The sequence below is a fragment of the Saprolegnia parasitica genome (assembly GCF_000151545.1).
Source record: "Saprolegnia parasitica CBS 223.65 unplaced genomic scaffold supercont2.1, whole genome shotgun sequence".
Taxonomy (NCBI): domain Eukaryota; phylum Oomycota; class Saprolegniomycetes; order Saprolegniales; family Saprolegniaceae; genus Saprolegnia; species Saprolegnia parasitica.
The window spans coordinates 946,548-969,313 of NW_012156395.1; the positions used below are offsets into that span (position 1 = coordinate 946,548).

General features: G+C 58.7%; 7 protein-coding genes across 7 annotated transcripts; 4 read left to right on the plus strand and 3 right to left on the minus strand.

The window, feature by feature from the left end:
* Nucleotides 1-203: 203 nt before the first annotated feature.
* SPRG_00375 (hypothetical protein) lies at nt 204-3,258 on the plus strand (the record flags this gene model as incomplete). Its single annotated transcript, XM_012338474.1, has 4 exons — nt 204-1,008; nt 1,061-2,092; nt 2,134-2,874; nt 2,924-3,258. Coding segments are annotated over 4 exons (2,854 nt in total), but the record flags the coding sequence as incomplete, so codon positions are not given.
* A 1,425-nt stretch (nt 3,259-4,683) lies between these two features.
* On the plus strand, nt 4,684-7,759 carry SPRG_00376 (hypothetical protein). The gene is made up of 4 exons (XM_012338475.1): nt 4,684-5,458; nt 5,511-6,545; nt 6,589-7,329; nt 7,379-7,759. The coding sequence occupies exons 1-4, from the start codon at nt 4,724-4,726 to the stop codon at nt 7,682-7,684; spliced, it is 2,817 nt and encodes a 938-aa protein (XP_012193865.1). The 5' UTR covers nt 4,684-4,723; the 3' UTR covers nt 7,685-7,759.
* A 250-nt stretch (nt 7,760-8,009) lies between these two features.
* On the plus strand, nt 8,010-11,398 carry SPRG_00377 (hypothetical protein; the record flags this gene model as incomplete). Its single annotated transcript, XM_012338476.1, has 4 exons — nt 8,010-8,452; nt 8,494-8,854; nt 8,905-10,140; nt 10,193-11,398. The coding sequence occupies 4 exons, from the start codon at nt 8,010-8,012 to the stop codon at nt 11,396-11,398; spliced, it is 3,246 nt and encodes a 1,081-aa protein (XP_012193866.1).
* A 972-nt stretch (nt 11,399-12,370) lies between these two features.
* On the minus strand, nt 12,371-12,925 carry SPRG_00378 (hypothetical protein; the record flags this gene model as incomplete). Its single annotated transcript, XM_012338477.1, is given in 3 exon segments — nt 12,371-12,460; nt 12,480-12,824; nt 12,833-12,925. Coding segments are annotated over 3 exon segments (528 nt in total).
* Nucleotides 12,926-14,523: 1,598 nt separating this feature from the next.
* SPRG_00379 (hypothetical protein) lies at nt 14,524-15,802 on the minus strand (the record flags this gene model as incomplete). The annotated part of the gene is made up of 5 exons (XM_012338478.1): nt 14,524-14,830; nt 14,874-15,034; nt 15,080-15,592; nt 15,635-15,721; nt 15,767-15,802. 5 exons carry the CDS (start codon nt 15,800-15,802, stop codon nt 14,524-14,526), a joined length of 1,104 nt encoding a protein of 367 aa, XP_012193868.1.
* An 86-nt stretch (nt 15,803-15,888) lies between these two features.
* SPRG_00380 (hypothetical protein) lies at nt 15,889-17,407 on the plus strand (the record flags this gene model as incomplete). The annotated part of the gene is made up of 10 exons (XM_012338479.1): nt 15,889-15,996; nt 16,046-16,150; nt 16,204-16,314; nt 16,368-16,432; nt 16,482-16,536; nt 16,583-16,733; nt 16,782-16,895; nt 16,943-17,092; nt 17,136-17,249; nt 17,295-17,407. 10 exons carry the CDS (start codon nt 15,889-15,891, stop codon nt 17,363-17,365), a joined length of 1,044 nt encoding a protein of 347 aa, XP_012193869.1. The 3' UTR covers nt 17,366-17,407.
* SPRG_00381 (hypothetical protein) lies at nt 17,342-19,944 on the minus strand (the record flags this gene model as incomplete). Its single annotated transcript, XM_012338480.1, has 6 exons — nt 17,342-17,484; nt 17,529-17,631; nt 17,679-17,793; nt 17,841-18,019; nt 18,064-18,130; nt 18,335-19,944. The coding sequence occupies 6 exons, from the start codon at nt 19,942-19,944 to the stop codon at nt 17,384-17,386; spliced, it is 2,175 nt and encodes a 724-aa protein (XP_012193870.1). The 3' UTR covers nt 17,342-17,383.
* Between the last annotated feature and the right edge of the window lie 2,822 nt (nt 19,945-22,766).

Consider the following 22,766-nt stretch of genomic DNA (forward strand, 5'->3'; position numbering starts at 1 on the left):
ATGGATCACCACGTGCAGAGTGGACGCGACGTCGTACCCATCGTCTTTACGAAGACGACTCGGTCTCGCCGCGTGGCCAAAGATATATTTGCCAGTTCCTCCGTTCTTTTGGAAGCGTTTGGTCTGTGGTCGGTAAAAAACAATTTATTGTATTAAAATAGACTACCAAATCGCCTCGGACTGAGACACGGTAACAGTCGCCAAATGAGTTTGCACTTGAAAAGGCAACAGTTCGAATCCAGACGCGACGTCCGCGCGCCAGAGATCGCGATGACGACACTACGCAATATGCTCTTGACACTGGCGGCGTGCGTCCTCGTCACGCTCCGCGCCTTGGCCGCGAGCGACGACAGCACGATCGGCGGCGGCGCCATCGACCCGGCGTACGGGCCCATCGACGCTGTCTACACGTGGGTCAATGGCAGCGACCCGGCGTGGCGAATAGCCAAGGCGCAGTGGCACCACCAGTGGCTCAGCGCGCTTCACGGCCGACCGATGGAGACGAACCCGCGCACCAAGGATTCGGCATCGGCCGACAACCGCTACCGGGACAACGACGAGCTCCGGTACTCGATTCGATCGCTGTACCAGTACGCGCCGTGGATCCGGCACATCTACATCGTCACGTACGACCAGGTGCCGACATGGCTCGACATGGCCAACCCGCACGTGACCATCGTGCCACACAGCACGTTTTTTGCCAACGCGTCGCACTTGCCGACGTTTTCGTCGCCAGCGATCGAGGCGAACTTGGATCGCATTCCCGGCCTCTCCGAGTACTTTCTCTACTTCAACGACGAGACGCTCCTCGGCGCGCCCGTGACGCCCGAGGATTTCATGAGTCGCGATGGTGCCCAGAACGTATATCTCTCGTGGACGATCCCCGAGTGCAACCACATGTGTGCCAACTGGATGCTTGGGAATGGCGTGTGCGACCGCGCCTGCAACACGGAAAGCTGCGCCTTCGATCACGGTGACTGCACCTGCACCAATGCTGAGATGCCCGTGGTAATCCTCGCTATGTGCAACCTTTCGAAATCTCAGATCTTAATACTTGTAGGTCGCCAACGACTGGAAAGAGAGTTGTCAGTTACCAGAACGACAATCAACGACAACAGCAAATGTCTGTGCGCCGGGCTGCGACTGGAACTTGCTCGGCGACGGCCAGTGCCAAGCCCACTGCAACTTTGCCGAGTGCGCGTTTGACGCTGGTGATTGCGACAAGACCGCGGTCGGGCTTCTGCCCCACGCTCGTCTCGACGCGTCTGTGGCCGACGCCGCCGTGCTCGTGGACCCATCGAGCTTTGTGCTCGTGTTGGACGACGTCACCGCTGCTTCTCTTGATACGCCCAGTGCGCTCGTTCTGCACACGGCGATCTCCCAGTCCAAGCTCTTTGTCTTCTTTGCGGTGAATAGCTCCGAGACGACTGCCGTCAAGGTCACATTGGCCAACGGGTCAACCGTGCGACTGCAGCTGGTGCCACACGGTATCGCTCTCAATGGCACGGGCTACGCCGTAGGGCTGCCGCCGCCGTCTCTCGGCGCCGCTGCGAGCGTCTCACCAGCGTTTGAACCGACGCAGCTGGCGGCGACGATCTACATTCCGTTCGCGTTGTTGCCCGACTGGACGAGCGAGACAGCGTTTCGCGTCAACGACGGCGCGGCCGTGACATGCCCGGTAGTCGACGCCGCATCACTAATCGATGTCGGCAGCGATAGCTACTGCGCCCTCAACACGACGGGGGTGTTGCTGCACGCTCGACCTGGTGCGGTGGCCAACGCACGCGTCTGCTTCACGAATGGCGGCAAGAGTGGCTGCATCGAGTACAGCAGCGTGACGGTCGTCGCACCGACGGTGGTCGATACAAAGTATCTCTTGCCAAAAACCAAGCACGAGTGCCACTGGTGGGATTGGTGCAACGTGGCCTACCCGACACTCGCCGACCGCTGTACGACGCCCGACACGAAAAAACGCACGGCGAGAGATCCTGCAGGTGCGGAGGCCAAGGCGATGACGCTCTGCACTCGTTTCGGCGCGGACCTCGTTGACGGCCCGTTCACAGCCGACGCGACGCAGCCGCTTCTCAACAAGGTACAACGGCATGATATACGCAGCTAAGTTCGTCGAGCTAGATGTGCCGCATCATGAACACGACGGACGAGGACCCGTTCTGGCTCCACGGATGTTCGCAGCCAGCCGCGACGCTTCCAGCCGCCGAGTTCGCGAACGCATCGTTGGACACATTTGGCGACTCGCTCAAGCACGTCAACAAGCTCTATGACGAAGCGTTTGGCAAGGCGAAGCGGCCTCGCCGCGTGCCGTCGCACATGCCCCACTTCATCCAGAAGCGGTTCCTCGCCGAGCTCAAAGCCCACTGGCCGGCCGAGTTCAACGCGACGTCGTCGCACCGCTTTCGCCACCCGAAAGACATGCAGTTTAGCTTCTCGTACATGCACTACGTCATGAACCGCCATCTGCTGCACCCGCCGTCATCGACCCGCGAAGTCTTTACGAACCTTATCGACATCAACCAGAACGGCCGCCTCGACGATTTCGAAGAGCCCAACGTTCTGGCGATCGTGCCCGAGGCGTCGCACGCACCGGTTCGCACACTGCTTGATGCGTGCCGGCGCGCCGCGAACGACTCGTCGTCGCTGACGCTCGCCGACATAACGGCGCACTGCCCAGGCCTGGAGCGGCGGCTGAGCCAAACCAACAGATCGCGGCCCACCCATCATCTCATGACCGAAGAGCAAGTGACGTTTCTCATGCTCGCAGAGTCCAGGGGCGCGTACGCCCAGCTGTACCGCGCCCGGTCGCGTCACACGAAATTTGTGTGCGTGAACGATGACATGCACAACCCGACGCCCGCGGTATGCTCTAATGGTTGTTCTTATTGCGTGTGCTTATTGAGTGGTGTAGTTTCACAAGATGCTGCAAGATTTCTTTCAGCTGCGCTGGGGCACACCGTCGCCAATGGAGCTGACGGGCGATGCCAACGATGCAAATGCGTGGGCAGCCAAGCCCCACTTCAAGGCAACGAGCCAGCTCAGTCAAGACATCGAATGGGGCGCGTTCTGGCCGTACCAGCTGCTACTCGTCGTAGCTTCCTGTGGCACCTTGTACTACATGGGCATGCACCAACGATGGCGGTCGTCGAGTCGCACTGCCAGCCTCGGCAAGGCACGCTGCAAATGATTTCCAACGTAGACTTTACCCTAACTTAAAAAGACACTTGTCAATGGACAGCATCGTCGGATAGTCCATGAACGTACGACGCATTGAACGACATTGAGATGAGCAGGATGCGCACCTCGAAGCAGGGTACACACATATGTGATCTACTTCTGACTCAGCCTACGAGATGACGTTGCGCTTCGACAGCTGAAGACGTGAGCCAACCACCGACGACGCGCAGCAATATCCCACAACGGCTCGCGAAGTCCATGTGCCTGTCGTGCATTTGTGCTCCCGGTGCGCCTTCTGCTTCATGTCGAGTGCGCGCTCTGCTTCATGTTGAGTGTGCACTCTGCTTGATGCTGAGTGCGCGTGTCGCGGCCAGGATGCCGACGTAATCTTCAACTGTCGGTGTCAGGACGATCTGTATGGAGCGTCTGCCCAGCGTCGGTGCACCGGGTAGATCCCATGCTTCGTTCGTGCCCTTGACCCGCCTTCAGACTCTGAACATCTCGTGCTTGCTGACGCCCGTCGGAGCCACTGCGGTGCTTGAGACATCAGAAGAATCGGTTCACATTTCGTATCAACTGCACGCCTACGTGCGCGACCTTCGCCACAACGCCACAGGCTTTAAGACGGCGATCCAGTGCCCCCCCGGTCGTACGCAGTAGCTTCGAATGTGGAATGACCTATTGTAGTGCATTTGTCGAATACTAGTGGCTTTCGCGATGCTACGAGGGGAGAGACAGGCTGCAGGATATTGTGTTGAGCTCGAAAGTGATTGAGCAGTGGGACGAATGAGAGCTGCGCGGTAGATAGAACGATAGGATGTGCCGGATGAGACCATCGCCAAGAGGCGCCAACTTGGGGCGCTACCGTACAGGGTCACTACCGGACATCATCCGTACATGGCACCTAGCCCTACCCTATCAACACCACGCACACCGACAACACCGACGCTCGGCTGCTCGCTTCCTGGAGTCAAAACTCTCCAGCGCAACACGCTGGCATCCGCCTGGCATGGCTTGACCAAACCAGAATCACCATACATTTCCGTGCATGTCTGCGGCAATTCTTCGTGCATTGAGCTCAGAACTGTTGTGTTGATCAACTCGAATTAACGCATTTCACTCTCGTGGCCTCATTGAGTGCGTTACGTACACACGGCAAGGTGTTTCCTTTCCTTAAGCTGCATCACCGCGGTTATTTTAGGCCGTGCAACCGCTAATGCAACCTCTGTGCTGTAGCACCAAGCGTGCACTAGAGCCAACGGGCAACGTCAACCAACGTTTTATGACCTTATCATAAAGCGTTGCGTACAGAGTAGAGCCTACTCGTGCCCATCGTCTGCACGATGCACTGGATCGTGTCGGGGTGGACTAAGAGATCTTTGCTTTTTGTCAGCTTCTCGGTTCTCGATAAAACATTTGGTCGGCCTTTTGCAGCAAATCTACCGAAATCGTTTCCAGCTGAAACCACCGCAACCGTCGTCGTTCGAGTTCGCACTTCAAAAGATAGCAGTTCGAATCAAGACTCAAGATCCAGATGACGAGAGTTAATGTGCTCTTAACGCTGGCGGCGTGCGTCCTCGTCACGACCTGCGCCTTGGCCGCGAGCGACGACAGCACGATCGGCGGCGGCGCCATCGACCCGGCGTACGGGCCCATCGACGCTGTCTACACGTGGGTGAATGGCAGCGACCCGGCGTGGCGAATAGCCAAGGCGCAGTGGCACCACCAGTGGCTCAACGCGCTCCACGGCGGGCCAATGAAGGCCAGCCCGACCGCCAAGGATGCGGCGTCAACCGACAACCGCTACCGCGACAACGACGAGCTCCGGTACTCGATTCGATCGCTGTACCAGTACGCGCCGTGGATCCGGCATATCTACATTGTCACGTACGACCAGGTGCCGACATGGCTCGACATGGCCAACCCGCACGTGACCATCGTGCCACACAGCACGTTTTTTGCCAACGCGTCGCACTTGCCGACGTTTTCGTCGCCAGCGATCGAGGCGAACTTGGATCGCATTCCCGGCCTCTCCGAATACTTTCTCTACTTTAACGACGAGATGTTCCTCGGTGCGCCCGTGACGCCCGAGGATTTCATGGGTCGCGATGGCACTCAAAACGTATACCCGGCGTGGGAAATCCCGTACTGCAACCACATGTGCGGCAACTGGTTGCTTGGGAATGGCGTGTGCGACCGCGCCTGCAACACGGAAAGCTGCGCCTTCGATCACGGTGACTGCACCTGCACCAATGCTGAGATGCCCGTGGTAATCCTCGCTATGTGCAACCTTTCGAAATCTCAGATCTTAATACTTGTAGGTCGCCAACGACTGGAAAGAGAGTTGTCAGTTACCAGAACGACAATCAACGACAACAGCAAATGTCTGTGCGCCGGGCTGCGACTGGAACTTGCTCGGCGACGGCCAGTGCCAAGCCCACTGCAACTTTGCCGAGTGCGCGTTTGACGCTGGTGATTGCGGCGACAAGACTGCGGTCGGGCTTCTGCCCCACGCACGTCTCGACGCGTCTGTGGCCGACGCAGCCGTGCTTGTGGACCCATCGAGCTTTGTGCTCGTGCTGGACGACGTCACCGCTGCTGCTCTTGATGCGCCCAGTGCGCTCGTTCTGCACACGGCGATCTCCCAGTCCAAGCTCTTTGTCTTCTTTGCGGTGAATAGCTCCGAGACGACTGCCGTCAAGGTCACATTGGCCAACGGGTCAACCGTGCGACTGCAGCTGGTGCCACACGGTATCGCTCTCAATGGCACGGGCTACGCCGTAGGGCTGCCGCCGCCGTCTCTCGGCGCCGCTGCGAGCGTCTCACCAGCGTTTGAACCGACGCAGCTGGCGGCGACGATCTACATTCCGTTCGCGTTGTTGCCCGACTGGACGAGCGAGACAGCGTTTCGCGTCAACGACGGCGCGGCCGTGACATGCCCGGTAGTCGACGCCGCATCACTAATCGATGTCGGCAGCGATAGCTACTGCGCCCTCAACACGACGGGGGTGTTGCTGCACGCTCGACCTGGTGCGGTGGCCAACGCACGCGTCTGCTTCACGAATGGCGGCAAGAGTGGCTGCATCGAGTACAGCAGCGTGACGGTCGTCGCACCGACGGTGGTCGATACAAAGTATCTCTTGCCAAAAACCAAGCACGAGTGCCACTGGTGGGAGTGGTGCAACGCGACGTACCCGACGCTCGCCGACCGCTGCACAACCCCTAGCACGAAAAACCTCACGGCGAGAGATCCCGCGGGTGCGGAGGCCAAGGCGATGACGCTCTGCACTCGTTTCGGCGCGGACCTCGTTCACGGCCCGTTCACGGCCGACGCGACGCAGCCGCTCTTTGAAAAGGTACGACCGGAATGATGGGACCCGGTTAACGCCATTGCGATAGATGTGCCGCATCATGAACACGACGGACGAGGACCCGTTCTGGCTCCACGGATGTTCGCAGCCGATTGTGATGCTGCCCGTCGACGACGCGGCAAAATCATCGATGGACGCGTTTGGCTACTCGCTCATGTTCGTCAACAAGATCTATGACCAAGTGTTCGGTAAAGCATCGCTGCCGCGCCGCGTGCCGTCGCACACGCCCTATTTCATCCAGAAGCGATTTCTCACCGAGCTCAAAGCCCACTGGCCGGCCGAGTTCAACGCGACGTCGTCGCACCGCTTCCGGCACCCGAAAGACATGCAGTTTAGCTTCTCGTACATGCACTACGTCATGAACCGCCATCTGCTGCACCCGCCGTCATCGACCCGCGAAGTCTTTGCGAACCTTATCGACATCAACCAGAACGGCCGCCTCGACGATTTCGAAGAACCCAACGTTCTGGCGATCGTGCCCGAGGCGTCGCACGCACCGGTTCGCACACTGCTTGATGCGTGCCGGCGCGCCGCGAACGACTCGTCGTCGCTGACGCTCGCCGACATAACGGCGCACTGTCCCGGCCTGGAGCGGCGGCTGAGCCAAACCAACAGATCGCGGCCCACCCATCATCTCATGACCGAAGAGCAAGTGACGTTTCTCATGCTCGCAGAGTCCAGGGGCGCGTACGGACAGCTGCACCGCGCCTGGTCACGCCCCACGAAATTCGTGTGCGTGAACGATGACATGCACAACCCGACGCCCGCGGTGAGCTCTCATCACTGTTCTTATGGCGTGTACTTATTGAGTGGTGTAGTTTCACAAGATGCTGCAAATTTTCCTGCAGCTGCGCTGGAGCACACCGTCGCCAATGGAGCTGACGGCCGATGCTAGCAATGATACTACCGTCAGCCATGCCAGGCCGTGGGTCAAGCCGCACTGGGCCGAGCCGCGCTTCAAGGCGATGCGGCAGCTCAGCCACGATGTCGAGTGGGGCGCGCTCTGGTCGTACCAGCTGCTTGTTGTCATGGTGTCGAGCGGCACCTTGTTTTATTTGAGCATGTACCAGCGATGGCGGTCGTCGAGTCGCGCCAAGAGCCTCGACAAGAAACTTTCCGAGTGATCTGGAGCGTCGTTTATTAGCTCAAACGTACTAGTACTATCGCGTTGCAATAGAAATACATTGTCTGGTGTCGTCCATGACGCGTCGCGTGTCATTCGTATGTGGAAGAGCTATCTGGGAGGGTCATTCCTTTGTTTCCGCCTTTGTACTAGCACTCCGGCAAGGGTTGATGCGCCAAGTGGGAGAAGGCAACCTGTGACAGTTGATAGATTGCACGGGATATGCATTGATAGAGGCTCATCGCGCCAGGCGAGTGGTGTTTTGCCGTCTACACACTAAAATCGTCGGCGCGAACATGAGTCGGGTCAAAGCCAAGCCCAAGCCCATGGAGACGGCGCCGGTAGAAACCATCGACGCGCATGCACCGGCGAGAAGATCGTTCGCTGCATGGGCCCTCGGCGCCACGAGCCTCGCGCTGCTCACACTGGCGTGGCTGCTGCTCGTGCAGGTCGACGACGTCGACGACGGCTACTACCCGAGCCAGCGCTACGGCAACATTGGCAACATCCACTTGCCGACGAGCGCGCCGTACATGGGCTACGGGCCCATTGACGTTGTCTACACGTGGGTCAATGGCACGGACCCGCGCTGGAAACAGGAGAAGACATATTGGCACCGCCGATGGAACGCTGAGATCCACGGCGACTTGTTCAACGAGACTGACAACACAGCTGTGGCCGACGCGTCTGCCTCTGCGTCCGAGAACCGGTTCCGCGACAACGAAGAGCTGCGCTACTCGCTGCGGTCGATCGAAAGTACGCGCCGTGGGTGCGCCACGTGTACCTCGTGACCGACGGCCAAGTCCCGAGCTGGCTCAACCTCGACTGCCCGCGGTTAACCGTCGTGCCGCACCGCGCTATGTTTGCCAACACGTCGCACCTGCCCGTGTTTTCGTCGCCGGCGATCGAGGCCAACCTCGATACGATTCCCGGGCTCTCGGACCACTTTCTCTACTTTAACGACGACGTCTTCCTCGGCGCGCCCGTGACCCCCGAGGACTTTATGAGTCCGTCCGGCGTCCAAAACATTTATCTTTCGTGGGAAGTGCCCGAGTGCGCGCAGCACTGCGGCGAGCCCCTGCTCGGCAACGGCGTCTGCGACAGTGCATGCAACGTCACTGCGTGCGGCTTTGACATGGGCGACTGCGGCTGCACCGAGACCTTCCGCGCTGTACGCGGCTTCTCTTCTCTTCCTTGCGTCGCTCACAGTGTGCATGGTAGGACGACCCGCTGCAGCTGCCGCACGTCGAGTGCACGCCGTCGGCCACGTCCGAGCCGGATGCCGAGACGCCGCCACCGACGCTCGCCGCGTCGACGCTCGCGCCGCACCTCTGCACCGACGGCTGCACGTTTTCGTGGATCGGCGACGGTGTCTGCGACCTCCGTTGCAACGTCACCGAGTGCGCCTACGACGGCGGCGACTGCGGCGTCGGCCTCTTCTCGCGCCTCCCGTCGTCGGCTGTGCCAGCCAACACGACGTCGCTTACGATCGTAATGGCTGACACCTCGCCTGTGCTCGTGGTCAACATGTCGGAGATCTTTGAGTTTGTCGACGCGGCGTCCCTCGACAACGACGAGCTTGTGCGCCACGCGACGCTGCTGGAGGCCAACATGAGCCTCGTCCTCGTACTCGCGCGGCACGACTCGAGCGGCAGCGTGACCAACGCGACCGAGATCGTCATCCGCGGCGCTCCGCTCGGAGACGAAGAAAGCAGCGCCAACTTGACGCTCCACCTCGTACGCGGCCAGCATGGCTTGCTCCAAGGCCGGTACACGCCGCAGCCAGCGAATGAAATCGACTTGAGCGATCTGCGTCTGCAGCAGCAACCGTCGATGGATGATGGCACCATCGACCTCGACGTACGCTTGCCGTTCTTTGCCGTGCCCGACTGGAGCGAACAGGTGCTCGTCACGTCCAACTGGGTCGCCCACGATGCGGCGCAGCACACTAAGACCTTCCACGCGACGTGCCCTGTCATTGCTCCGGCGCCCGAGGCAACTGCCACCGCCGACACCGCCGACTGCGTCATTGAGGCACAGACGCTTCGAGTGCGCTTCTCGTGGTCCGTGCCCGATTCTAGTGCCGGTGTCGTGCATGGAAAGATCTGTGTGTGGAACCGACCGAGTAGCAACTGTGTCGACGTGGCGCTCGCATACGGCGCTGCGATTGTGCTGTCGCCGGCGACGGCTGCCGAACCTTGGAATGGCCTCTTCGATGCGGGCGAAGACTGCGTGCTCGCCGACTACGTGGCCCGCTCAGTCTGGCGCCGCTTGTCGGGCACTTGCGCCCCGCAGCGCGTCGAGTCGCATGCTGCTGACGGCAACGAGGCAGCGACAAGCGATGCACTGCCCGCCGTGGACCCGTTCGTTCGCGACCAAGCGCTGCTCATGTGTCGCCAGCTTGCCAACCGCCGGTACAAGGCCGACGCGATCGCCGCGACGTCGTGGTGGACACCGGTGCGCCATCGCGAATATGTGATTGAGCGGTCGTGACAACTGTCTTCCCTAGGTGACGGACGCGGCTCGGTTCCTCAGGACGAAGCTGGGTCTCGCAACGGTGGCGCCGGCGAATACGACGGCGTGGGCACTATCGACGCCGAATGTGGAGGCGTGCGCCGACTTTTTCTCGCATGTGGAGCCCGGCGCGATCGATGCGTCGCCGCTGCCACCCCGCGACGACGACGCGGTTCGGTCGATGGACACGTTTGGCGACTCGCTTCGGCACGTCAACAAGCTCTACAATAGCGTGTTTGGCAAGACGCCAACAGCCGACCGTCGCCGCGTCCCATCGCACATGCCGCACTTTATCCAAAAGAAACTGCTCACGGAAATGAAGGCGCAGTGGCCGCTGCAGTTCAACGCGACGTCGTCGCACCGCTTCCGGCACCCAAAGGACATGCAGTTTAGCTTTTCGTACATGTACTACGTCGTGAACCGCCATCTGCTGCACCCACCGACGCTCGACGAGATCTTCGCCACGTACATTGATCTCAACAAGGACGGCGTCATCGACGAGCACGAAGTGCTCAGCGTCGCGTCGCTCTTGACGACCGAGGAGCACCCTTCCGAGGCCGATGTCAACGACGTCAAGCGCTGTCTCACGCCGCCGCCGGTCGCAACGACGCTGGTCCATGACGAAGCGCGACGAAGCGGGCGCGTGACCGTCACAGAAACCATCCAGCCGTACAAGACCCTCGAGAGCCTCAAGGCGTGCACGAATGTGAGCGCAAGGTTGATTGCAACCGTGCAGGCGCGGCGGCCGATCCTGCACCGGTTCGTCTCGGAGAGCGAGGTGACGTTCCACATGCTCAGTGACCAGTACCGGACGGCGTGGAACCAGCTGCTCAACACGCGTGCCCGGAAGACCAAGTTTGTGTGCATCAACGACGACATGAAGTACCCGTCCCAGGCGGTCAGCGGCATCCTCCACGATCTCTTTACCTCGCTTTGGCCGGACCGGTCGCAGTTTGAGCTGCCGTTCCACTTGACCAACAAGTACGGACACGTCGACGAGATCGCGGCTGGCCGTGTGTGGCAGTGGCAGCTCGCGGCCATGACGGCAGTGCTGCTTGCGGGTCTCTACGTTATCTTTGCCTGGTACTTTCAGTATGAGACACCCACAACAACCACGACAACCACGACGACAACGGCAACGACAACGGCAACGACAACCGCCACGATCACCGCGACGACGACCGCAACAACCGACGAGTAGACGACTAGAGTTGCGTGATTTTTAAGCCATGGAATCGAACCGTGGGCAGTACTGTCGATTGAGACTTTGTTGCTGACCTGGAATGAGCATCCAATGGCCAAGCGACGCTCGTCGCTGGTGATGTCGCTTGGCCGTCTGAAGAGAGAAAAACACCCCCGTATGGAGGCGACTTGTCCGAGAGGTCCTTGGCCCAGCGCATGGAACCGAGCGCGTCCATTCATATCATCTCGTCGCGCCAGCTCTCCGCTGAGCGAAGATCCCATTTGACCATATTGAGTACGCGGATGAGGCCGATGGTTTCGAGGCACCGGGGATTGCCACGTCATAGATGCGCGTCCTATGATTGGTCCATTCACATTGCACTTGCCACCGGATCGACATACTAGTACTGCCACACGTCGACGAGGCTATTGCGGAAGATGACCATGTGGATATAGCAGTTGCGATTGACGCGCAAGCAAAGAAGCACTCGTAGAGGACGATGGGGCCAAAGCCGTCCGCGTTGAGGTCGTCTTCCTGGTACACATACTAGCTCGACGCATGAACACCGACCAAGTGATATATCCTTTTGTAGCGCGGAATTGGCAAGATACCACATGAACTCTCGCTCGTACCCATCAGAGCATTGGCCACCTCGACGGCGGTACACAGGTGTCGTCGTAATCTTGGAACAGACAGCGTTGTCGGCAAGGAACGTAAATTACATAAATTGACTCGCGAGACAACCCATTGCATAGGGCAAGTTAAACATAGAAAGGCACCGCCCTAAGCGAGCGACAGCGATCTTGTTGCTTGGAGGGTTTGGGACTTTGAGGGATGATATACCCAAGAGAACCATGTCGAAGCTGACGCCGGCGGCTCGAGCCTTGGCAACGAGTCCGCTCTTGTCTTCCACAGTCCGCTCTTGTCGTCCACGTGCAAAGAGCAGTCATGTGAGAGCCGGACCGACACGTTCGTGCACGTTGCGACGGCCTAGAGCAGGGCTTGCACACTGGGGAGACGAAGTCGGGTGCCCGTGAGATTGAGCACAAACCCTTCGGGGCGCGTGGGTCGCGCGCAATACTTTAGCCATCACTAGTACGCCAGCCGAGGTACAGATGAGGAAGCTCACGCAGCATGCCCCGGTGTTGGCGCACCGCTGCAGCGTGGTCCCGGCACAGTTGATATTCGTGCCCAAGAGCGCGCAAGAACGAAACTTGACCAACTCGAGACGCTTCGAGCTCGTGGCCCAGCGGACGAGCGCATCGAGACACGCCTCGGACAAGTCGACCTGGTCAAACTTGAGCGTTCGGAACGTTGACTCCAGCGCAGTGGTTGGTTGGATGGCAGGCGTGCCGCAGACACAGAGGTCCTTCAAGTCGAAATGCTCGAGCGCGGACAAGCGCGGTAGCACAGCCACAAAGAAGTTGCCAAATCCACAGCGCTTCTCATTACGATCCGAGAGGCTTGGATCACGAGCGACTTCATCTGCTGCAGCGGAAGCAGCGCAATGAAACGCTCAACGAGACGCACGACGCGATTGACCATGACGTGGCAGCACCGTAGGGAGTCTATCCAAACGACCCAAGGTGCACCTTCCTCGGCCACACGCTTGCTGTTGATGGTCCGTCGGCAATGCGTTTCTCAAAAGAGTACTTGAGCCTCGAGGCAACGTTCGTTGCCATTCTCACCAGGGTTAACAAACTGAACGATTGTTTCTTACGTTATTCAAGATAATGACGTGGCGAGCTTTCAGTATAGGCAACGACATGGTAGCTCAGAGCACCCATACACTCAAGGCTGGCGAGGTATCAAGATAAGGAAGAACGCTGCGTCTAGAGCGGACATTTTACACTCGTATCGCACCTTGGCTTTGTCTGCGCTATTCGCGTTGTCTGTGATGCGTGTGTTGTCCGTGGGTTCAGTTGCTCTAACTCGTTCGACTGGCCTCAAGATTCTTCATCTCTCGAGGCAAGCATTCGATTTGTACCGGTAGCCTCAAGCAGCCACTTCAGCGAGCCTCGAAAGCCTCGTGCAAATCCGAGGAGGCTGGGCGCTGCCCAAACTGGACGCTGCTCATACCGTACGGGGTTGCCGCCGACGTTTTGCGCTGCGTTGTGCGCCCACCCTTCGCTATATCAAAACAGCACAGAGGTGTGTGCGTAGAGCATCTCTTGCCGCTCGGTTCAGGCTGCAGAAAGCGAGCAAAGTTCATCAAGCTGTCCAGTCTCGTCGTGGTCGTGGGTGTTGATGGATCGGCTTTTCGTGTCTCGTGCGTTTAGCATTCAACGAATTCGTCAACCCATCGCACTTTCGCCTTGTAAAACTGAGCCACCGATAGCGTCCACTGCTTGCAGCTGCGTCGATCGATCGATCGCGATCCGACGGGCCACAACACTGCTACTTCATCACAGCACTTTTCGCAACAGAGTGGGCGCGAGAAGTAGTTGCAAGAGCTCTGCGGATCAAATATTATTTAACAGTATAAACAGTACGGATCTAAACAAACACTGCCCTCGATGTAGCTCCAAGATGTAGCGCTGACAAGTAACTTGGGGTATAGTGCAGCCTTGGTGATGACGTGGCACCACAGTGCTGCACTATGCATGCGAAACGCGGAGACGGTCAGCTTGACGCACCGTGTGATCCTCGGGCATGTGCCGGTACACCGGGGTCCAGCGTCTTCAATATTTGGAACGAACGCAGACCAGAAAGCGATTGCACATCTTGTGCATGTTCGCTGGCGACCGAGTGTCGACGCTTGCGGCCACGCGTGCGCTATTAGCTGCTAGTCGATCCTCCCACCCACGCCACTTGGACTTTGAGGCGCACGGCTTCGTGGCTGGTACAGTGTACCATGTTGAATCTCGCAGCATGAGAAGCTACTACGCGGATTGTTGACGCGTCTCTGTCAATTTGGCACCGTGGGACCAACGCTGCCCAGCGTTGCTAGTGTAAAACCCAGAGTGATATACCCTTTTACCCGATGATCGCGTGTGGGGCAAACCAATCCGAGACATAAGACACGTGAAAATCCCACCCACCACACATTTAGCCCAAAATAAAATGCGAGATATCATTTCACCCTTGTACATTATATAAACAAGTTTGTGACGTGGCGTACCGACATGCCGCGTACCTCCCAATCAAACACGGTGGTGTAGCGCGTCCAGAACGCGGTACCCAGCGTGGTGGTCCGATGCCAACTTAAAGACGCACGGAAAGGTCGTGCGCAGCTCCTTCTGGTCGCTTGTCTTCTCGTTGTAGCACCACTCCCCGGACCGCTCGCGAACCATGTGCCGGAGCCAGCGGACGAGCCCAAACGTGTGTTTCTTCATCATGTAGTCGGCTCGCCCGGGCGTGTCCAGCGTCATCCAGTGCTCGCGGTCGAGGAGCAAGAAGGAGCCCGTCAAGGTCATGATGCTTCCATCAGCTTTCGGCTGCATCGTTGCCCTAGACCAAAGCATTGGCATTTCGAGATGCAGGAGCGTCGTACGTGCACATGAGCCCAAGACTGTGGAGCTCATAGTCGAGGATATGGATATGGACTTCATACAGGTCGCGGACTTTTGCGCGAAAGCAGCAAACGTACACGACCATGTCTGTGCCAAGCAAGCAGACGCGCGCAATGAGGAAGCTCGCGCCGCGGTTCACGATCTAGGCGCAGCATATGAGATCCAGTGGGACGATCCAGCAGCATACCGTGAAGTCGGTTAGGTGGTAGCCGTACATCGCATCAAAGTCTGTGCGTGTCGCGTGGAGATCCCAGACGGCGTCGGCAGCATCGGTAGCCGTCATTGCCAGCGGTGGCGTCTGCACAAGGTACGATACAGCGCTCGTGCGCTCGTCCAAGAAGGTCGTAAAGTGCCACGATGCACTCAAGGTTGGCGCGACGGTCAAGCGCGAAGCCAGCGCCTGCGTCGTGGCCTTGGTCGCATCGCACAGACGACTCAAGTACGCTCGGTCATAGACGTTGGGCGGTACGCGTGCGAGCAGCGGCGGCAACGGGAGCTGGTGCGCAATGCAGTGCGCGACGATCTGCCGTCGCAGGAGCACGATCTGCACCTGCTTGTCGTCAATGCAGCGGTTCAAACGGTCCAAAATCTTGGCCACACGTCGCGCATCCAGCAACTCTCTTAGACGCGTTAGGCGTGCGAGCCACAACGAGGCGCGGCGGAGCCCACGAGACGATGCGAGCGCGTCTCCGTACACGTCCTATGCACAGCATCGTCATTTGCTATGGGCACGAGAGCTTACCGGTAGCGCAAACTTGGTCGTGGCGGCGTTGCGGTCTTGGCGCAGCGCATGGAGCTCGTGCTGGAGCCGTGTGAGCTCGTAGCGCATCTATGCACACAGTGCGTTGACGGTCTGTCCTTGCCGCGTGTGTACCTGCGCGAGCACTGCAACGACGGCTTTGCGTGGCATCTCAAATGTGGAACTGCTGTTTGTGCCAAGATCGCCAGGCGTGCCCCGGGGCACATGGCGCGACTAAATTTATCCCACGGACAAACATGTTCCTCGACGATGCGTCCAAGGCGCACAACTTCCGGCAGGTCGGCACCAAGCACGCAGGCAGCGTCCGGAAAGGCCACGTCCAAGTCCGCCCCGTTCAGCACCAGGTACGCCATCCATCTAGTGTCCTCCCGATCGGTAGAAAGCGCGGTGTAGAAACCTTCGGCGTCGATTCCATCTAAGTTTGAAACCATCTTGAACGCGGGCGAGCGCGAGACGAATGCGTTCGGAAGCCGCACCAACCGGTTTGGCGACGCCGAGGTCCATACCGTCCACGTCCTATGGCGCACGCGTATCCATATAGCGCCTTGTAGAACGAGCTGCCAGGGCCCGGCGCGTATTATAAGCCACCGACGCTGCTTGTGACGACCGAGACGTCGGGCAGTGTGTCCCAGAAAGGCTATGGCACGGGCTTCGTCTCCAAGGTAGACGTGTATATTTCTCTATCGATGTACAGAGTGTCATTCGCCGTGGACAGGTCAAGCGCTTCTCCAACCAAACGTACGAGACGGTGCCGGGGCCGGGACAGTACACGTCGTCGCTGTACACACGCCAGCGCGTGCTGTTTCAGAAGACTCAACAAGTCCTGTAGGCCCGACAAGCCGTCGTTCAACCGGCGAATTGGCCTCAGCAGCTTCGCGCCCACCGTACTGTCTGGATGCTCGCGATCATTGCACTGCAAACCGCTGGTAGGAGCGCTCCAACAACCAAGCGTCGTCCAATGTGCCAGGCCCGGGCAACTACAACGTCAAGGAGCCGCGCCACAACGCACCGAGCGGGCGCAGTGCGTTCGTCTCCAAGTCCCACCGCGGCTTTGTACCCCGCTCCGATGTGCCAGCCCCCGGTACACGCATCGCAGTCGATGTGCCTTATGCATACGTGCATGCTGCAGGGCAGTACGAAAACCCGATCGAGCTCGGGCGGGACGCCGACTGGGACCGGCCCCAAGGCATTTTTCGGTCCAGCGTCAAGCGCGTCGAGACACCCAAGACGCTCGCCGTGCCTGGTATCGGCTTTGGATATGACGCTAGAATGCAAAAAATCTCTGTTTAGGGCCCGGTGCGTACGGCGTTGAAGCGGCGGAGAAGCACCTGCTTCGGGACACGATTGCGCAAGCGCAAGCAAGCAGCATGTTCAAGAAGGGCGCCGCCGACCGGTTTGGCCACTTGAGCTCGCGCAAAGGCGACGCGGTGGACGTTCCTGGTATGTTCTTCTTCTGTCTCCGAACCTCGACAAAGACGTGTAGGTCCGGGCGCCTACGACGGGTCGGCGCCGCAGTCGACAGCCGTCGTCTCGAGCGTTTTCAAGTCGTCAACCAAGCGCGGCCAAGACTTGCTACGAGGCAAGGCGCCCGGCCCAGGTACGAATCGAGACGACACATACGTTCTTATGGTCGACGACTTAGCGTTCTACAAACCGGCGGTGAGCCCGACGAAGAGGTCGCATCTTCTTAACGGGACCAAAAAGTGGCTTTAATACGGTGGCAAAATCAAGTTATTCGATGGGTTTGCCAGCGCGGAAATTCTCAAAGTACCGCGCGACTTGGGCCATGCAGAGGTCTTGGGTCGCTTCCGGCAGCTCGTAGGTCGACGTACCTACGACCGTGGGCACCGAGCCATGTCGCAAATCGCTCGATTACCTGGAATGCCACTCACATGCGTGTACGGCGGGATGATCTCGTCCGACGCGATGATCGTGTTGTCGGCAATGTAGCAGCAGTCGCGGATGATCACGCGCTTGCCCTCGTATCGCATGTGAGACGTCGGACGCTACCAGGAGGGCGACGTACGATGACGCAGTTCTTCCCAATCTGCACACACGATCCAATGCGTGCGGCCTCGATGATGGAGCCTTCGCCAATGTACACGTGGTCGCCGACGGTCTGCGGAATGAAGAGCATGCCACTAGCTCGCCGTAGTCTTGAAAGGCGCCAGTAGATGCATGTACGTACGTGGGAAGGATCTTGGGCGGCGGCTTGAGCACGCAAGACTCGCGGATGATGCAGAGCTTCCCGAGCGAGATCTTGGCAAGGTCGCCACGCAGGATCGTGGATGCGTTGATGATGGTTTTGCCCCGGAGCAGGATGTTCTTGGTGCAGCAGAGCGTCGAGTCACGGCTGATCTTGTTGCCCTACGCGGCCTCGTGAGGCCACATGCAGCGAGCGCCCAGCGAACCGAGGCGGTGCAGATGTAGTGGTCCGGGTCGAAGAAGACCGCGCCGGCCTCCACCTCGGCGTTCATGCTTTGTCAAAACCTCCCACAACGGATATTGACCGAAAACGAATACATTGGCGATCTTCGAGGCTGATTCCACGCAACCCCACAGTGACGTGGCAAACGCTGAGATCGCCATGACACACGATTCTATCATGGGCAAGGAGGTACTAGTATGGCAACCGTGGACGATGCGGAGGCCGGTCCACCGAGGATAATAGAATGTGCGTACGGGTACCAAAGCGTAAGCAGCAAAATGACGAGACTGGCGATCACGACGGTGACGAGACCCACAACGACGAGGCCAGCAACGCAAGCGCGGGTCCGCGAGAGGCGACGGCTCGTGGCAAGCCACCCTTGCTCTTCGAGCGATGGAAACACGTACGCTGCAGCAAGTGTCGGCACGACGTTCATCAGGTAGGTGAAGGCATACGTCACGGCCACGTCGTTTCGTACTGCATCCGAGTCGGTAGCAATGCGTGCTGGCGTGACGAGAAACAGCGCACAGGAGACGTTGGCGACGACCGCAGCGCAGACCATCGCGGCGCTGGTGGTTGCCGTCAAGAGGTTGCGAAAGAGCGCGATGGTCGACTCGTCGTTTGCAACCTCGCGCAGCGCATCCGTAAACTCAAAGGTGAGAAAGGCCAGCTGCATGCTGTGGGCACCGGTGGGCACGACATCGAGGAACGCCATGGTGAGGAAGAACGTCTCGTTGCGCACGACATTGGCGATGGCAAGACCGTGCACGAGGGCGTGAAGGCCCGTGGACGCTAGCGTCGTCAGGATCAGAGTGCGACGATAGCTCCAGCCAATGCCGTACACGGCCGTGGCAGTGACGACAAGTGCAACGCCGGCACTGCTACCGACATGCCATAGCACGTAGCTCCGCGATTCAATCTCGCCCCAGAAATACTTTACGTACGGCGCCGCTGTGGATGCCATTGTCGTCGCACCAAAAAAGTGCACCGTGCCGCTGGCCAAAATGTGTTGGCGGACCGTCGAGGAGCGCACAAGGCGCAAAAGACCACGCATGTCGGACTTGAGGCACCGTCGTGACGCTTCCGCGTCGACAACGTAGCACCACGAGAGGACGAACAGGCTACCGCTCGCCGCAGCGAGGAGCCCAAAAAGCAGCGCGATCGGTGCATGCTGCGACGAGGCGCCGCCAAACGCTGGCGTATTGAAGCCGCACCCAACGAGGATGCTTGCTGTCGCACTGGCCAGTGCCCGGGAACCAAAGACGCAGGCATCGAGGTGGCGCTGGTTGACGCTGCAATTGGCGCTGTACCGAGCGACGAGTGCGTCTGTGCTGCTGTGCACCATGGCCGCGCTGAGACTCGGAATGAGTAGCGTCAACGCCAGCGTTGAGCCCTGTGCAATCGCCGCTGGATTGATGCAATGACGTCGCGGCGCGAGCGGGCGCAGCGTATAGATGTCAAAGGGTTGTCCGTGGTCGCGCAGTGCCAAGACACCAAGGCTGAGACTGCAGCATGCCCAGCCGAGAAGCATGTATGGCTTGTGGTGCCGGCCGACAATGGGATGGTACATGGCGAGAAGATGGAATGCAGGCTTTCCTGCCCACGCGGCGGTCAGCAACGCAACGATCGCATTGAGGTGCTGGCCCGGCAATCGAAAGTACGCGACGAAGAAGGGATACCCGAGTGATATGATCGCGCCGTGAAGAAGACCAATAGCAATGTACTGGGAAAGAAGCGGCCACAGCTGCCGAACGTGCTTGGCGAGCGGCTCGACGAGGTCGACCGGGACAGGGCTAAAGGCATCGAGGCGAAGGGACGAGCTGAAGACCGAGACGCGGTCTGCGAGGCCGTCAAAATGTATCATATAAAGGTAAATCGTAGTCTGTGCACGCTCTCGGCGCTCATGACTGCATCTAGTTCGACTCAGATGCGGGTTAAAGACTCAGATGGGGGGTACTTGTTGCTTGGCAACGACGACTTACTGCGGACCGATGTGTCGAAGTGCCACCTTCTCGACTAAATCGTGAACTTCTGTCGTACAAATGCTACGGTGTTGGCATTTGAGAGCGCGGGTAAACGTCAAACGGTCTCGTGGCTTTGGACACCCCACTGATTTGACTCCTGCATAAACGGGTCTGCTCCATCTGATAACTCAAGAAGGCGCGGCAATGTCTGCGGGACTCTTAGCCGTATATCGAGAGCCAATCGTCAAGCCGCAAAGCCGCGTCGATTTTTGTGTTTGGTGATCATTAGGAGGTTAGGAGTTTACCGGTAGGATGTTAGGAGTCCAAGGGTCTCGTTCTGCTTCTGATTCTGGGCCACAGCAGCTGGGCACATACTGCAGTGGACGACGCAATCATTCGACAGTACAAATACATGTAGCATTTTCGCATCGTGCATCGTAGGCCGGTATCATGAACCCTTTAACTTCAAGGGTTCGTGATGCGTATCAGATCCTTAAAGGTGTTAAGGATCCGAAACGTGGGGCATGATTCGAGTCGTGGTCGAAAAAGGGATATCTTCTTTACTTTGCTGTAAAAAGCACATTGTTGCGCACCATGGTTGCGCACCAACGAGAGAATCAATAGCGTAACATTCCCGACGATAATATGGAATTTTCACTTGGATCGCTGACAAACAGGTAAACCTGACATTCACTGGAGCTGTGATCCAGCGTCTGGAGGTAGCAGTACTACGCTTCCGCTGCAATGCACAAGCTCCACGTGACTTGAATTCAGCTTGGCTACCTTGTTTTGTTCCGCAGCGTTATGGAAGTGCCATCGTACGCGCCATTTCGAAGCGACAAGACAGGTAGGAAGGCTAGCTACGCGCCATAAAGGAGACCGACCTATCCGCTGGCGCAAATATAACAATATCAGTAGTATACTAATGTTATATTTTGCTACTACTTTGCGAATGCTTATTTCACAGGCTTATACATGTAAATGAAGTTACTCGGTGGACTACCGGTTCTAATTCTTCAAGATCCATCGATCAGCGCGTTTGATTGGTGGTTTCACCCGCGGTTTCAAGCCAATCAACGATGACTCATTGATCGCATGGACTTGAGATTGAGCAACTTGGCCGACAAATTAATCATCCATGTCGCGTTGGCTCTTTATGATTCCTTGGCTCAACCACAAAGCACGACTGGCTCGTTGTCGTTGACGACAGGCGACAGCCAACAGCGAGACGGCGGTGCATTCGTGCTTCAAACGGGTGCTAGCCAGGCGAGCCATGGCGGTGACGTCGTGATGGCCACGGGCAAAGGTGCACTTCGAAGTGGTCACCTCCGCTTGGCAGCTAGTGGCGCTGCTACGAAAGGTGGCAGTATCGCTCTCTCGACGGGCGCGTCTTCGTCCGCATCGGGCAGCATTGCGCACTAGGTCGTCAATACACCCTACTGAGGCTTGCCCAATGTTCAACGCGAGAGGCGCTCGAGGCGTCGACCACGAGCTCACAACAGGCATCAACTGCACGTCGACGAGCTTTCGTTCGCTCAAGAAATATGCTAACGTTACGGTACGTAATAGAGGTATGTGGCAGCCAAGGAGGCGAGTCACGGGACGTAACGCGACTTTATGCAGTGCATTCCAAAGCGCTAGGTGTCCATCCTTGAGTAGGCGTGTGAACGCGCGCCCCAGGCCACGCTAAACGAGACGAGGTCTCCACGACGCGTGGTCCATGTACGTTGCCGCCGCACACCACCACTGCTGCAGAATTCAACAACACATCCGCAACAGATGGGTGGTCGCGCGATTGTGCTGGGACGAAAGCTTTCATTTGGCTCGAGTATGCGGCCACGCAACGTCAACGATTCCTAGTCATTACGACCCGTAGCTCGAAGTGCCTTGCCGTCGCACGTTCGGTGTGTTTTGCGAAGTTCGAAGTTCAAGTACTGTAGCCAGGCCGTGACTCACGGCGCGCAGGTGTCCATTCGTAGGTGCAAGGGCGTACGAAGAAACGAGGTGCACTGGCTGTCTCCACTGCAGTTTTGTTGCCTCCGCGCTCACTTCTGACATGCGCCTTTCTGCATGTATCGCCGCCTTCGTGGCGGCCGCCGCCGCCGCCAGTGCCCTCGACCACCCCGAGAACCACGAGCGAATGCTCCGCGTGCTTGATGACGTGACAGTGGCGCCGACCGACGGTCCTACCGAGGCACCTGTTGAGGCACCTACGACGACACCTACGACGGACGCTCCCATCAAGGCGCCCACCGATGCGCCCACCGATGCGCCCACCGATGCGCCGAAGCCCACGGACGATCCTACCGAGGCGCCGACTGATGCTCCGAAGCCAACGAACGCTCCCACGGACAAACCGGAGCCCACGGACGCTCCGACCGACGCGCCAAAGCCCACGGACGCCCCTACTGATGCGCCGAAGCCGACTAACGCTCCGACGGATGCGCCGAAGCCGACTGACGCTCCAACCGACGCGCCGAAGCCCACGGACGCTCCGACTGATGCCCCGAAGCCCACGGACGCCCCTACTGATGCTCCGAAGCCCACGGACGCTCCCACGGACAAGCCGAAGCCTACGGATGCCCCGACCGATGCACCCAAGCCCACAGACGCTCCGACTGATGCGCCGAAGCCCACGGACGCCCCAACCGACGCGCCGAAGCCCACGGACGCACCGACCGATGCACCCAAGCCCACGGACGCTCCAACGGACAAACCGAAG

Excerpts from the sequence above, each read along its gene's own strand:
- SPRG_00376 (XM_012338475.1), top strand. The coding sequence starts at position 4,724 with ATGACGAGAGTTAATGTGCTCTTAACGCTGGCGGCGTGCGTCCTCGTC. Across the intron at positions 5,459-5,510 it reads CCAATGCTGAGATGCCCGTG|GTCGCCAACGACTGGAAAGA; the intron begins GTAATCCTCGCT and ends TAATACTTGTAG. Across the intron at positions 6,546-6,588 it reads CGCAGCCGCTCTTTGAAAAG|ATGTGCCGCATCATGAACAC; the intron begins GTACGACCGGAA and ends CCATTGCGATAG.